Consider the following 14,729-nt stretch of genomic DNA (forward strand, 5'->3'; position numbering starts at 1 on the left):
GGTTTTTAAGGGGAAACAGTAGAAAGGGGTATTTCTGATTATGCTGGCATGAAATTAACGGCACGGGATTTTTATTTTTGTAAGTGGGTTTCTTTTTCTCTCTCTTTTTTTCTGTTTTTGAAGTCAGCATAAACCCCCTTTATCGCTAGAAGCTGGCCTCTCCCTGTGTCTATAAGAGATGACGGACTCCTGTGACCCCAGCCCCCTAAGACACAAACCCTTCCAGGTAATCAGTACTCTCCCTCCGTCTTCTCAAGCCACCGGACAAAGCCAGGAGGCCAGATCCGGCCAAGCGGTGAGCCTCCTGGTTAGCAACTTCAGGGAACATGGAGCTGGTCCTTCCTGTATCCCCCCTTCCCTTCTGATTCCATCAGGGGCTGAAGATCCAAGCGGGACATTGTAGAAAGAAGTATGAACATGAAGCCAGAGACCTGGGCACAAACCCTGGTGCCACCCTTCACCGTCTCACCAGGCAACAGTCCGTTCACCTCTCAGGCTTCCCTCTGCCCATCAGGGAATGGGAAACAAATACCTAGCCCCAGCGGGTGGCTAGAGGCTCTGAGCAGATACTGACTACGAACACACTTAGCATGTGTATCAAGCACTCAAGGCGATATTTGCTGAATCTGCCCTTAGAAGCATCCTGCACTGTAGGGTGGGGACGGGAAGGGGCTCTGCAGCATGCCGCCCCCAAAGCCCAGACTTCTCTAGGTGAGGAGGCATCTGTGCTCCCATCACAGTGACTTGCTGGCCTGGCCACGTGCACACGCGATAGGACCCAGCGTTGGTGAGTAGCCTCAGCATTCGTAACTGATGACAGTGGAGTGCTGCCCAGCTAAATTTAAAAGAAGGCTGCAATGACTCATCAGGCTTCAGGTCAATGGGACAAAGAGTACCCTGGCCACAGTGCCTCAAAGAGATCAGCTTTTTTGGGGGAAATGCAGGTGCTCACGGTGAACCAGCTGCAAAAACACCAGCAGTTTTCAGGTGCTGGATAAATGGACACCTCTGAGGGCAAGCAGGACCTCAACCAACAGGAACACAAATTTTACCCGGCACTGCCAGCTTCACACCAACAAGGGCCACAAAAATACAACAGCAAACACTTGCTCTCTGCTATTCTTCCATGCTCATGACAAATATTTAGTGATTAATTCCTGCAACAACCCAGTGAGTAGGTACTGGGTTATTATTCCCATCTTACAGACAAAACAAGCAAAGAAAGGTTAAGTAACATAACCATAGTCACACAGCGGGTAAGTGGTGAAATCGAGATTCTGACCCAGATAGTATAAGTTGCTCAAAATGCCCATCACGAAGTGTAAAATGTGGTGCTGGAGGGTGGGGAGCGGGGATGCGGAGGTAGATTTTTCTTACTAACGAAATAGATGCCACTGAGTCAGAGTTTTCACTTAAAACCGCCAAAACAGAATCTGACTACAAAAACCTTTACGTATCGTGGAAAATTCCAGAACCTTCCAATGGGCAAATTGAGGCACGCCTGTATTCATTTAGCAAGACTTTTTATGTCTTACACGTGGGCTTTCGGTTGGACTTGTTTTAAAGTCATTAATTTTTTTGAATTAAAATAACTGGAAATGTTTTTCCCCTGAATTAGCAAGAAATCCGAGCTGTGAATGGAGGTTTGATTTTAACAGTTTAGGATAATCACTATTTTAAAGAGTCATAAATAGCTTTCCTAGAACAAGCAGGAGGGAAAAGTACTGCTGAACTAAAGCTTTCTTCCCCTCTCCTTCTAGCAATTAGCAGCTCCAACCAATAGTGACAGTGAGTTAAAATGGGACTTTTCACTGAGATGAAAGAGTAGGCAACTTTCTTCCATTAGAAAGAAAGTAAAAGAACTCATCTTCAAACTTCCCAAGAGTTCAGTCTATATTGCAGATGACTCAGTAACCCTAAGCAGGTTGAAGCATTAAAAAACGAAGTCAGAGCAGACGGAATCAAATCAAACTGACCCTCTATTTCAGCTGGCTGACTGCCAAACCAGATTCCAAAACAGAGCAAAATTCAAATAACCAAAATGACTTCATGAAGATATAAGCGAGTGCCAAAGGAGCAAAGGAGAAGTTTTTTGGTTTTTTTTTTTTTTAAGAATTAAACAAACCAGAAATAGCTCATCCAAGGGCCTGGTTTTACAAATTAAGACATTAAACTCCAGATCAAAAAAAGAGACAGAACTGAAAAAACAAAAAATACAGAACCAGCCTCCCAAACGGCAGGACACAGCACCACAAAGCCATCTTCCCATCTTCCCAGCCAGTGACCTCCTGAACAGACTAGATTTCCAGGAGCCCAGGAGCTTATAAACTTAAGTCATGCATCATCCCCCAAAGGATACTTCCTGGAAACAGAAATGGTTTCAGCAAGGATTTGGGCAAATCTGTGAATGACAGAGCAGCCGTAAATAGCTATTAAGAGACGCCGGGCTCCACCTGACCTTTAGGATTGACGTCAAGGAAGAAGAGTGGCAGCCTCCACCGGTGGTATCTTAGGGATGGCATTGGCGCCCAAAGACTAGGTCAGATGGATCTGACCTAGAATGGCAATGCCCATGTGCTTATAAGGCCTGGCGTGGGGCACCCGGGACTGCGAATTAGAAGGAGAGCCGAGCTCCTGTCTCTAGCCATTTATAGATAGCTATGTGACCTTGGGCATGTCACTTACTCACTCACAGCCCATTTTCCTCATCTGTAAGTTGGAGCTGATGACGGTGACAATCCCTTACCCAAATCCTTGGTGCTTTGGAAATCTGAACTGTTCGGATTTTTAAAAGGTACTATGGGGTCTTGAGTGTACACCAGGCCCAGAGCAGTCTAGGGAACCACTCCGTAATCAAACACATTAATATTTTTGCGGCAAAACATATGAATATTCAAAATAGGCACGATAAATATAGCCTCACATCAGTTCAGTTCACATCAGGTTTTGCCACTAAATGAGTTCGCTGCAAACTTACACCAAGCGTTCTTAGCTTTCAGAGGTTCTCAGACGGCTTCACCATCACCAGTACGGAATGGGAGACCTGCACCCGCTTAGCGGAGGCTGGGAGGTTAAGAAAGATAGTCCTTGAAGGTGGTTTGCAGGGGCTTCCCTGGTGGCTCAGGAGTTAAGAATCCGCCTGTGGATGCAGGAGACACAGGTTTGAGCCCTGGCACGGGAAGATCCCACATGCCGCAGAGAAACTAAGCGCAGGCGCCACAACTACTGAGCCTGCACTCTGGAGCCCGGGAACCGCAATTACCAAGCCCACGTGCTGCAACGACTGAAGCCCGTGAGCCCTACAGACCATGCTCCACGACTAGAGAAGCCACCACCGTGAGAAGCCTGTGCACTGCAACGAAGAGCCGCTCCTGGTCACCGTAACTAGAGGAAGGTCCACGCGGCATCAAAGACCCAGTACAGACAAAAATAAACAAATATTCCTAAAACAGGTGCCTTGCAAAAGAAACAGTGGGGCAACTGATAAAAGGCATTATTAACATTACTGCTGGGTCTTCCCGGGTGGTCCAGTCGTTAAGAATCTGCACTTCCATTGCAGAGGGCATGAGTTCAGTCCCTGGTTGGGGAACTAAAATCCTGCATACCACATGCTGCAACTGCTACTGCTAAGTCGCTTCAGTCGTGTCCGACTCTGTGTGACCCCATGGACAGCAGTCCACCAGGCTCCCCCGTCCCTGGGATTCTCCAGGCAAGAACACTGGAGTGGGTTGCCATTTCCTTCTCCAATGCATGAAAGTGAAAAATGAAAGGGAAGTCGCTCAGTCATGTCCAACTCTTAGCGACCCCATGGACTGCAGCCTACCAGGCTCCTCCGTCCATGGGATTTTCCAGGCAAGAGTACTGGAGTGGGGTGCCATGGCGTGGTCAAAAAATAAATAAATAAAAATAAATTTAAGTACATTAAAAAAAATATCACTACGATGGCTATCATTATCCCACTGGAGGCTCTTTTCCAAATAGAATCTGGTATGACCTCAGCGGTGCCTAAAGCTGGCAGAATGATGAGAAGGGACCAAGAATTCAGGGCAACAACTAAATTCTCCAAGTGGCCTAAACCAAGGTCAACAGTTACCAGCCCTCTACATGGTCAACCACAGAAAACCATACAGCTGGCCACCTGAAAGAGGCCAAGGCAAGGGCCAGGCAGGACCTGATGGCTCAGCGACACGGTCATGCACTCTGGACCTGGCCTGAGAAGCCTCTGAACAGGGCTGCAGTCCTGAGTGCAGAGACAGGGCTGGGACCACCTCTGGGGTTTCCGAGGATGCTTGCAAGAACCAGACAAGAGCTCCTCCTGTGTGTGTGCAGGACACGCAGTGCTGATCCGAGGGCTTGTCTGCAGGAGATGCAGAGGTTCCTGGGAAGCCAGATCCCACCCTGATTCTGCGGCACTTTAATTCAGAAACGTATTAAGACCAGGCTGGGAATTCCCTGGCAGTCCAGCATGTCAGGACTACTCACTTCCACTGTAGGAGGCACGAGGGTTCAATCCATGGTCAGGGAACTAAGATACCTCAAGCCACGCAGCATGGCCATAAAAAAGAAAAAAGACTTAGGCTCATGAGCCTGGGGAGACTCCTAGGTCAATCACATTATTCCCGATAATCTTATCACATGTACGTGGCTCTGAGAAGGAGACTGTGCACCTGGCCTAGTTCAGCTGGTCCCCAGATCAGATCCAGACAAGGTGACATGCAGAACAGGCCCAGCCTTCCAGGGACAGAGGAGACAGAACAGAGACCAAGCTTAAACAAAGTGCTATTCACTCAGTCGTGTCCGACTCTTGAGACCCCATGGATTGGGGCCCGCCAGGCTACTCTGTCCACAGAATCCTCCAGGCAAGAATACTGGAGTGGGTTGCCATTCCCTTCTCCAGGGGATCTTTCTAGCCCCGGGACTGAACCCAGGTCTCCCGCATTGCAGACACATTCTTTACCATCTAAGCCACCAGGGAAATTTAGAGAAGGAGAGTCTAACACTAAAGAGACGCCCCTCCTCCCTCAGACATTATCTTCTGCGATGTGAGCCTGCTGGGGAGGTTTTAGAATCCAGCACTTGCTCCTGCATCTGCCTGGAGACAGATCTGCTTATCCAGCAGGCCCTCTGACTATTCTGACTTCCTTCTGGATCCTTTAGGCAGGTAAGCCCCGTTTGATTTACCCAGGTAGCATCTCTGTGTGGGCTTCCCATCAATCCATCAGGCCACATCTGACAGTGCTGTTACATCTCACCATGCACTGCAGGGACCGTAAGTTTACAAAGTTTCACTCCAGCTGTCTGTCACCCCAACAGGCTCCCCTCTCCCCAGCTTGGAAGCAAGTCACAAGGAAAGCACACTGATGTGATTCTATCACACACCTTCCTGCCTGCCTCCCTTCCCTGCACTCTCCCCCTCCTTCCTCTCCGTGCCCTTCTGCCCATCACCTGCCACCCTCACCCCGCAAGAAGAAAAGCGACTACCACAAGCAGGTACCTAACCTTTACCAAAGCTCTAGCCTACTGGCTTACCAACAGAATAAAATAAATCCTGTAGCCTGTTATTTCATCATGTTCTTCACTATCACATTCACAGCCTCCTGACATCAAAATCTCCCACTCTGATTGTTTTGTCTTGACTTTTTTGTTTGTGTTATGCTGGCAGCTTTACACAAGAGAACAGCAGGAAATTGGGAAGCAGCACCTTCATCCTGGAGGTCTGAGAGGGAGAGAGGTGAAGCCTCCTGAAAACATGTCAGATTGGGAGCCAGGGGCTGCCAGTGAGAGCGAGGGAGGAAAGCATGCGGGAACATTCTCTCCGTCCCTGATCTCCTCGGACCCCACAGTTTTCCACCCAGGGCACAGCCCCAGGCTCCAGCCTATCGGGCGGCGGCAGCCCACTTTCCACCCTCAGTTAATAGCACATTCTCCTGTGTCAGCAGCCCAGGGCATGACGCCAAGGATGCCAGGACCGGCGGCTCACCATCACAAGCTCAGAAGGACAGCGACATCCTTTGCACCACCTCCCAGTCAACTCAACCCCTCAATGGCAGGGCCATGGACACCACACTGTAGAACTCAGAGCCGCGAGGGCGAAGCAGAGACGAGACCCAAGCAAGGCAGGGGACTGAGGGTCCAGCCCTCACCCTCTTGGTTACTAAATGCCAGTCGCAGCTCCAGGGATTTCTGGATGTTACTTCGTTAATCCAGCACCCCACCCTGCAGAACTCCTCCATTTGAAAGAAAGTAAAGCAAGACCCAGAAAGGTTACATAACGTTGCCAAGCTCTCAGTGCTAGACACGGCTAGTTCTGTTACCCATGCTCTGGCGGGGAGCGAGGTGTAGAACACAGCCAACCCTCCAGCTCTCCCCAGAGGAACAAGGGTCCCACAGAAAACTCCTGAGAGAGTAACATCTTTTGCAGCCCTCTCAGGTAAAGAGAAGCAAAAAGGACCCAGGAAGATGCCAGGAAAAAAAAAAAAAAAACCTACTTTCCAGAGCACAGGGGTTGGGGAAAATGGGAAAAGGTAGTCAAAGGTATTCAAAAAATAAATGAGTCCTGGAGTTATAACATACAACATGATGACTATAGTTAACAACACTGCATTACATAATGAGAGTTGCTAAAAGAGTAGGTCTTAGAAGCGTTCAAGAAAAAAAATTATCTGACTATCTAGAGTGATGGACTTTAACTAAGTCAACTTATCATAGTGATCATTTCATAAAATATTCAAATACCGAATCATTATACACCTGAAACCATTATACGTCAACGAAATCTCCATTTTAAAATTACTTTCCACTATACCCCATTTCTCATAGCACATAACTGAAATAATTCACATCCGGAGAAGGCGATCAGTGTATCTGGTCAAGTCTGGGGAGAGGGTGTTTCCTCTTTAGGAAAGTGTGAGCAAAAACAAACACAACCTCGGTCCGTTTCTGAGCAGTACAAGCATCACGAAGACACACCTTAGTGGCGGTTATTTTTCGCACCCGACCGGAAGAGAATCGGCTACGTGGAGCTCAGCGGCACTTTCCAAAAGGTAAGTCTCAGAAGACCTGATTAAGCGGTGTTGGAGGAGGTTCTGACTCAGCTTGGTGGAATCAGATAACCTCCAGGTGCCTCCAACTCCATGCCCCTACCTCCTCTCCCCCACACCCCCTCCTGAATGGTCAACAGAAGAATGGGGGGGGCAGTGAGGAGAGGAGTGCAAACTGAAGAATCCACCCAAGATCTGCAGCACAGCAGGCAAGAGAGTGTGCAGGGAAATGTTATCACAGATGACAAAGAGAAATTGGATTTCCTGACACCCCTCGCCTGACCCAGGAACTGGAGGGTAATGTGATGGGCACATCAAACTCACTACAGGTTCCCTCTGTGTTTACTCCACTTCTGATGAGCAATTTCAAAACCCTTCGTTGTGCAGACAAGACACTCTTTCGGACTGAATAACTCCGAGAGGCAGCAAAGTGCAAGAAGGTTAAGACCTGAATTTGAATCCAGCTCTGCCTCTCACTATCTACATGACCCCGGGAAAAGGTCTTATTATCTCCCTATGGACAAGAACATCATCTACCTGGGAAAACTGCTGTTGACGAAAATATGACTCCACGAAAAGCAATTGAAGCAGGCATGTCATAAAAGCTATTTCACAGAGAAGGAAACAGAAGCCAGAGGGAAGCTGATGCTGGCCCAAAGTGGTATTTAATTCAATGTGAGTAGGGATGGGTTAAGAATAAGACTGCAAGCTGCAAAACTAATGTTTCTCATACCCACCCTTCTCCCTTGAATTTAAATCAGCTCCCCTGAAACGTGTTTACAGGGTCAGAGAAGGAAAAGGGAGAGGAGGCAACATTCCTGGTGATGACGGTTCACCAGGAACAATGTTCGGAACCTGCAGCTGCTCTTGGGTCTAAGCAGACTCCAGCCCTTCCCCTCCTCCTGAGCTGCAGACACGCCAGCCTTGGCAGGAACCACCACAGGGGAACTCAGGTACCTGAAACCCGGCGGAGTGGCCAGACCCCGGCCGTGGGCCCTTCCTCCTCACCCCACCTTTCCCTCCCTCCACTTTAGAAGTCTCTCCAGGCAGAGAAGAAAAGACTCAGCAGCAGGAAAAGCAAATCAGGAGCCCAGATGCAAAAAGAACGCAAAGAGCTTAGTAAAGACTGGGCGAAAGGAATTCCCTGGCAGTCCTACTACTGAAGGCAGACGTTCAATCCTCGGTCAGGAAACTAAGATTCTGTAAGCCACTTGACCTGATCTAAAAATTAATAAATAAAAATCAAAAAATTTTTTTTAAAAAAAGGAACTGGGCGCCTAAGTTCCCCCGTGTTCAGGAAAGACCTCAAGGTCTCTCAACAGACCTGGAAAGTGATCTTTCCAGGGGGTTTTTCACAAATAGCAAAGAGAACAAGGGAGCCAGGCCCCAGGACTAGGGGACAGCTGGGAACGAAGGCGGGGCGGAGGCCAGAAATTCCGGGAGGGGGTGACGGGCGCAGAGGGGCCTACCTGTGCTGCTCCACGGCCTCGTTGTCAGGAAGCTCCACGCCACATACACTGCACTGCTCCCCGACAGTGCGGCTCTCGGCCTTCATGCCCACAGCCAGCTCCCCCAGCTTGCTGAACAGCTCCCGCTGGATGAAGCCCTGGGGCAGCAGACCCCCGTAGGTGCTGAAGTCCATGGAGACAGCCAGGGCGGGCTGCACGTGGAGGCCCGAGGTCACCGAGGATGGCATGCTGAGCACAGCATCGGCCTTATGGTTGGGCAACACGGAGTAGAGTCCCAGGTGCTTCTCAGCTGGGGGCACAGGGGGCTCCAGTCGGCCGGGGGGCCCCTGGCCGGCCTCAACGGGAGGCGGCAGCTGCTCAGCACTCTCCTCACGTCCGTAGTGCAGCTCCCTGGCGCTGGTGATGACGCTGCTCCGAGTAGGGGTTCCGGGCCCTTCCTTGCCCCTTTCTTCCACCTTGTCCCCCATCCCAGCTGAGATGCTAGACTCCGCGGTCCCAGGGCTTTCCTGGCCGGGCACCTCATCCACTTGCATCATCTCCGGCTTCACCTCGGCCACCGCAGGGTGCCTCCCACCCCCAGCCAGGGTCGGCTCCTCGGGCCCGGCGGGCGGCTGAAGAGACCCCTGCAGGAGAGACTGTCCTATGGTCATCAGACTGTCCACTGCCGCCTTGGTGGGACTCATGGCTGAAAGGCCAAATGAGGTGGAGACGGAAGGGCTCTGGTCCACCATGGGCCCAGGGAGCCTCTGGGCCGCCACACTGGCATAGCCGCTCTCCTCGCTGGAATGCTTCGAGATGAAGATGTTCTTCAGGTAGCGCGCCTTTCGGTCCTCTTCCTCCTCGGCCCCGCCCTCCGCCATGGTGGCCTCCGTGTCGTTGTCATCTGAGGCCTGGATGGTCTCCAGGATCTTCAGGCACTGCTCCTCCAGGTACTCGATCTCCAGGATCTCGGCAGCGTACAGCAGGTCATCCAGGTCCTCCGCCTTGGCTTGCAGCGTGGCCGTGTATGCATACTCCAGAATCTGCTGGAAGGTCTTGGGAGACAGGAAGTCCAGAGTATAGTGCTGGCTGTTGCGGTGGAAGAGGATCTCAAACATCTTGCTGGTGCAGGCCAGCACAGTCCGGTGGGCGTGGAACTCCTGGCTGTCCACCATGATGACCACATCGCACAGCGTCCCGGCCAGCCGCATCTGGTTGGCCTTGCACAGGAGCCCCGTGGGGTGGCTAGGGTTCTGCAGCTGGATCATGCCCATCTTTGTCAGATCCATGGTGCTCCCCGAGGCTTAGGCATGAGGCTCTCTTTCCTTCCTGGCTCTGCGTGGCGGGGCAGGGTGCGTTTCCTGGGCCAATGGCAAGGGCTGGAGGGGAGAAATGAGGAAAGAGGCAAAAGAGACGCAAGAACAAAAGATAGATTAGTTACTGTCCCTAAAAGTAAGAATTCAGTCAATAGCCCCTGCCCCAAACCTGCAGCAAGACAGTCCTGGAGATTTTAACAGAGGGGAAGGGCTTCCTAGAAATCTACATGACTGCCTTTACAGGCCCAAGAATGATGGGAGTAAAGAGAAGGTTCTGCTGTATAGCACATGCCTAATTCACTGGTCTATGACATCTGTTAGAAGAAGTAAAATGAAAATTACAGTGGAGTCTTGTGAGTCCTGAGCTTTAAGTCTGAGTGTGGGGGGCTCCTGTGCAAAGTCAACATTGATTGTGAGAAGATGCCCAGTGCTTAATTTAAATGAGTAAGAATTTAACCCCCTCTTCCAGTCAGTATAGGCACTAAACTTCACTTTCAACCCCCTGTGCAGCAAATCTCATCTTCCAAACAAAGTTTCTCTAAATCCTGCCTCATTGTGGTAGCCCCAGGAACAACACCCAGCCAAGCTGGGGCTAGCAGCCTAGAGTAGCAGCTCAAAGAAACCTACAGGCAAGGTTCTCCTCCTCCAGCCCACCTTTTCACCCTCAGTTAATGCCTTCCTGGGTTTCTACCCTTCCAATCTTCTCAGGGTTGCCAAGGGCTGATGAACCCACGCCCTGACCCTCTCCTTAAGCCCTAAGAGAAATACACACACATAGTCTACGAACTAGCTTGGCTCACTCCCAATCATGGGTACCTCAAAGTGACTGTATAAGTAATCCAAAACCTCAGCTGTGTAGTGTGCATGTATGTGCGTGCACCAGCCAGAAAAACAGAAACAGTTAACACACGTGCGTGCATGCATGCTCAGTCGCGTCCAACTCTTTGTGACCCCATGACTGTAGCCTGCCGGGCTCCTGACCAAGGAGTTTTCCAGACAAGACTACTGGAGTGTGCTGCCATTTCCGCCTCCAGCGGATCTTCCCCACCCAGGGGTTGAACCCACGTCTCCTGCATCTCCTGCGTTGGCAGGTGATTCTTTACCACTGCACTACCTGGGAAGTCTCAAGCACACGTGTCCACACTTATATAATGTGCCACACTTACATAATGTGCTGCACTTATCTCCTGCCCACAAGTGCCCAGTAGTGAGGAGGACCTGTAATATGCAGGCTAGGTATTGAAGGGCCTACAGAGAGATCCTAGAAAACATGTACCCCTAAAGCCAGGAGTGCATGTGCTGGGAACACAAACCCCCAGTATCTCCCACAGGCTCCCGGGAGTGGGCAAGTCCCATGACCCAAAGAGGAATTGATGCTGGACTGCTACACCTGGCTCCAAGGGGTGAGAGGTGATATTGGCACCAGCATCTATGGTGTGAGTTACCAGCATGAAGGGAAGACTGAGCTGGAGACAAAGGCCTCTCTCCAAGTGCTCTTTGCAATCAGTAACAGGGCTCTGGGTCTCCCAAACCTGTCTAAAGCGTGTCTGAAAGATCTCACAGGCCCAGGTCCCTCCCAGCCTCGGCCTTGCTGTGGCCAATATTGCTGTGATATCAATTGGGAGCAACGCAGAGCAAGGGCTCTTCCTCTTGGAACACCGCTGGCCTCCGCCCCCAAAGGGAACCCTATTGACTCCAGGCCACAAATCTTACTTAGAAAGGGTTAACAGGGCAGTCAATCAAGAAGACACTTTTGCTCCCCACCCTGGGGTGAGAACGGAGGCCATGGTGGGGGGCGGTGACCATTCACAAGCGCCTTGCCACCATGCGCTTTCCCCGCAGACTTTGGGTTTCAGAGAACTAGGAGGTAGGAATCGAAAGAATGGAAGCTAGTCTACCCGAATTCCTTCCCCAAAGCAAGCACCGTGGGTCCTGAAGGAAATCAGGGTGCCCTGATCAGCCGTCCCCGAAACCCGCGGCTCGGCGCCCGGGAGCCGGCTGGTGCTGGCTGCAGCGCCGTGCCCCTCGTCACGGCGGAAAGCCAGCGCTAACCAGCTCGAGCTCCGGGAATCGATCGCGCGCTCACACCTTCCCGCCCCTCACCCCCCACCCCGTTTCCAGCCACCCCCTCCGGAGACTTGGAGACGACTTCAGCAAACTTGGGGAAGCAACTTTTCCGGGGAAACCAGATGGCAACGAGAAAGGGAGCTGGGTTAGGAAAGAAGAAAAGCGAAAGAGACCCGGGCGAAAGGCAAGAGTTCAGGCGGGCCGAATGCTGGGGCGAGAAAGGCGAGAAGGCGGACTCGCCTTGAGGCGAAGGGAAAGCACAAAAGCCCGACGAGTTGTGGGAGGAAAGGCGAGAAGGGATCTGAGGGCCCTCTCTCTCCAACTCAGGGCGGGGATCCCCGCGAGCGGCGGACAAGGTCCCCGGCCTCGGGCGGGTGGCGCCAGCAGCAGGCGCGCCCGGCCCAGGCACGTTGCGAGCGTTCCGGGGAGCGGCCAGCGAGTCGGTGCTGAGCGCGTCTGTGCGTTCCAGCGGGTCCGCGGGCCGGCGAGATCGTGCGCATTTCGAGCGCGTGCGGGAGTGTTCGAGGGGCTGTGAGAGCGAGCTGCCGGCGCGCAGGGGTGGGAAAGGCATCCCGAACGCATCAGGTGCAGAGCGGAGCACCCACCGAGCGCGGCCGGGAGCGCACAGCGAGCTCCGGCGCCACAGCCGGTCCCGCCGAGAGCCGAGGAGGGCCCGGAGCGCTGGAGACACTCCAGCGCTCCACCACGGAGCCCCTCCCCCCCAAAACCGGGGGGATCAAGTCCAATCAAGAAAAAGGAGCCCACCACGTTTTCCAAAGAGAAACAAAACCCAAGTGACTCCCAGTCCGGCTCCCCTCCGCCCCCAAAACCACTCCTCCGATCCTAGCTTCCCAGCTGGCGGGCGAATAAACACACAAATAAACCACAGCCCTATCTCGCGCCCGCGCACCGGTCGGCATACATATGAGCACCCACAGGCTCCCGGCTCCTCCGCCGGCCCCTGGTGGTACAAAGCCTCCTATTCCCAGCCCTGCGCTTCTGACCCCCGGCCCCGCAGACCGCTCTGGCCCCCACTTCTCACCCCGACTGTGCCCTGGGGTGGAAAGGTTGGGGAGGCAACTGCGCCCAAGCTGACAGCCAGGGCTCCCCCTTCCAGCCGACCCCCAACCGCCGGCGGCGACGGCTGCAGCAGCAGGAAGGGAACAAGCCGAATAAAATAAGGCAGAAGCCCAGCGGTCGAGTGGCCGAAGCGAGCGCGCCCCCCCCGCCCCAGACCTCTCCAGCCCTGGGGTGCCCGGGCGCAGAGCTATCTCTGGGCAGTGCGCCTCTCCCTGGCCCCCAACTCACCGCTGCCGAGCCGGGTGCCGTGGGGTGGGTGTGCGTGCCTCTTGGGGGTGTGTGCCTCTGTCTGGGAGGGGTGTTCCTGGGGAACTGTTGCTCTCGGTATCACGGCGGTAGCGGCGGCATCGCCCGGCAGTTCGCAGTACCCGCTCTCATCGCCCTCAACTCCTCTGTGCTGCGAGGTTAGCAAATCACCACCGGCTGCGGCGCCTCCGCCGCGTCCCACGTCAACGCCGAGCCCCCTCCCCTGCGAGGCCCCGGCGCCTCTCCATCTTTAGTGCTGGCGGCCGAGCCCGGCTCCCTGCCCACAGCTGCCCCCCTTCCCTCCCCCCTCCCGCGCCGTTCCCCGGCTCAGCCCGCCCACCCCCCCGCACTGGCCGAGCCCGCGCGCGCTCTCCGCCCCACCCCTCCCCTCCCCTGCAGTCCCCCTCCCTTCCCCGCGCGCCGCGCGCCGGGCTTCGCCTGACATCTAGCTGCTGCTGGGGCGCTGGCGGCCGCCGCTCACCGGCCAGGCGGAGAGGAGAGAAGGAGGAGCTCGTGGAGAGGCGCACCAGGGATTTGGGCGTCTCAGTGGGGGCAGTGGAGATGAGGGGCGAGGAGCTGCCCCCATCTTCAACCCCCAGAATTTAATCTCCAGTGGGAACAGGTTTTGTGTTTCCCTGCTGCTTCCAGGCTCAGAATTTTGTTCTCCCAACGTTTGCCCCTTGAGTGCGTGTCATCTCGCCTTTCACTTTTTTCTCGGGGCTCGGGACGGCACCCCTCGACCCCGGCGTCGTCTTTAGAAGCTCGTTTTCATGGTACCCAAGCCCAGCGCTTTGGGGCCTCCAGGCCTTCTGAGCATCCAGACTGCGATTCGCCTCCAGGCGCAGAGTTCGCGGGCCCGGGGGAACCGAGTGCCAGAGGCTCCCGCGGGGATCTGTCGTCGAGGGGAGACGCCCCCATTTTAGCTGTCGCGACCCCTGGAGGCCAAGATCGAGGCGCGAGGGAAACTTCTTGCCAGTCTTGAGCATCCCCTAAACTTCCCCCCCCCCCGCCACCCTCCCTTGCGCCTCCGCCCCTCTTCCCCCCGCCCCCGGCCCCCGGCCCCCAGGGAACCTTGGCTGGAAGCAATTCCGCAAGAACTGCGCTCAGTTCGGGACAAAGTCTTCAGGGGGCGGCGAGTGAGAGCCTGGAGAAGCTCCAGGCTCCCCAAAGTGCCTCCTCTCTGCTGATCGCTCCACTTTAGAGGGCGGAGCTGAGGTCAGGAATCCCTAGAGCAACCAGAAGACATGCGCCCTTCCGCGGGCTGCGGAGAGCCCCCGTCTTCACCCTTTCCTTGGAACTTGGCGAAGGTGGTGGGCGAGAGGTGGAAAACGCCCTTCTTCTGGGCACACACCTTGACTTCCGGCTAGGGTGAGGGTAGTGGTGGAGAGCGCCCTCGCTGGGTCTCCCGACAGTCGGCCCTGGAGGTCATACAATCTTCGCAATGCGGGGCTTCAATCACGGAATCTGGAGTCCCCACCCTGTCCCTGACAAGGGGGTGGGTCAAAGGCTTCCCACCAGACACGCATGAGTGT

The 14,729-nt window shown here is 53.9% G+C and overlaps 1 protein-coding gene across 4 annotated transcripts in view; it reads right to left on the reverse strand.

Moving 5' to 3' along the window:
• ZBTB16 (zinc finger and BTB domain containing 16) overlaps positions 1 to 14,480 on the reverse strand; it is a 203,561-nt gene extending 189,081 nt beyond the window's left edge. The window contains exons 1-3 of one of the 4 annotated variants that reach the window (XM_018058856.1): positions 14,269 to 14,479; positions 13,180 to 13,348; positions 8,510 to 9,867 (exon numbers count right to left, since the gene is read on the reverse strand). In XM_018058856.1, the coding sequence (XP_017914345.1) occupies positions 8,510 to 9,777 (1,268 nt within the window). In that variant the 5' untranslated portion in view covers positions 9,778 to 9,867; positions 13,180 to 13,348; positions 14,269 to 14,479. 4 annotated transcript variants of the gene reach the window in all.

The sequence above is a fragment of the Capra hircus genome, chromosome 15 (assembly GCF_001704415.2).
Source record: "Capra hircus breed San Clemente chromosome 15, ASM170441v1, whole genome shotgun sequence".
NCBI lineage: Eukaryota > Metazoa > Chordata > Mammalia > Artiodactyla > Bovidae > Capra > Capra hircus.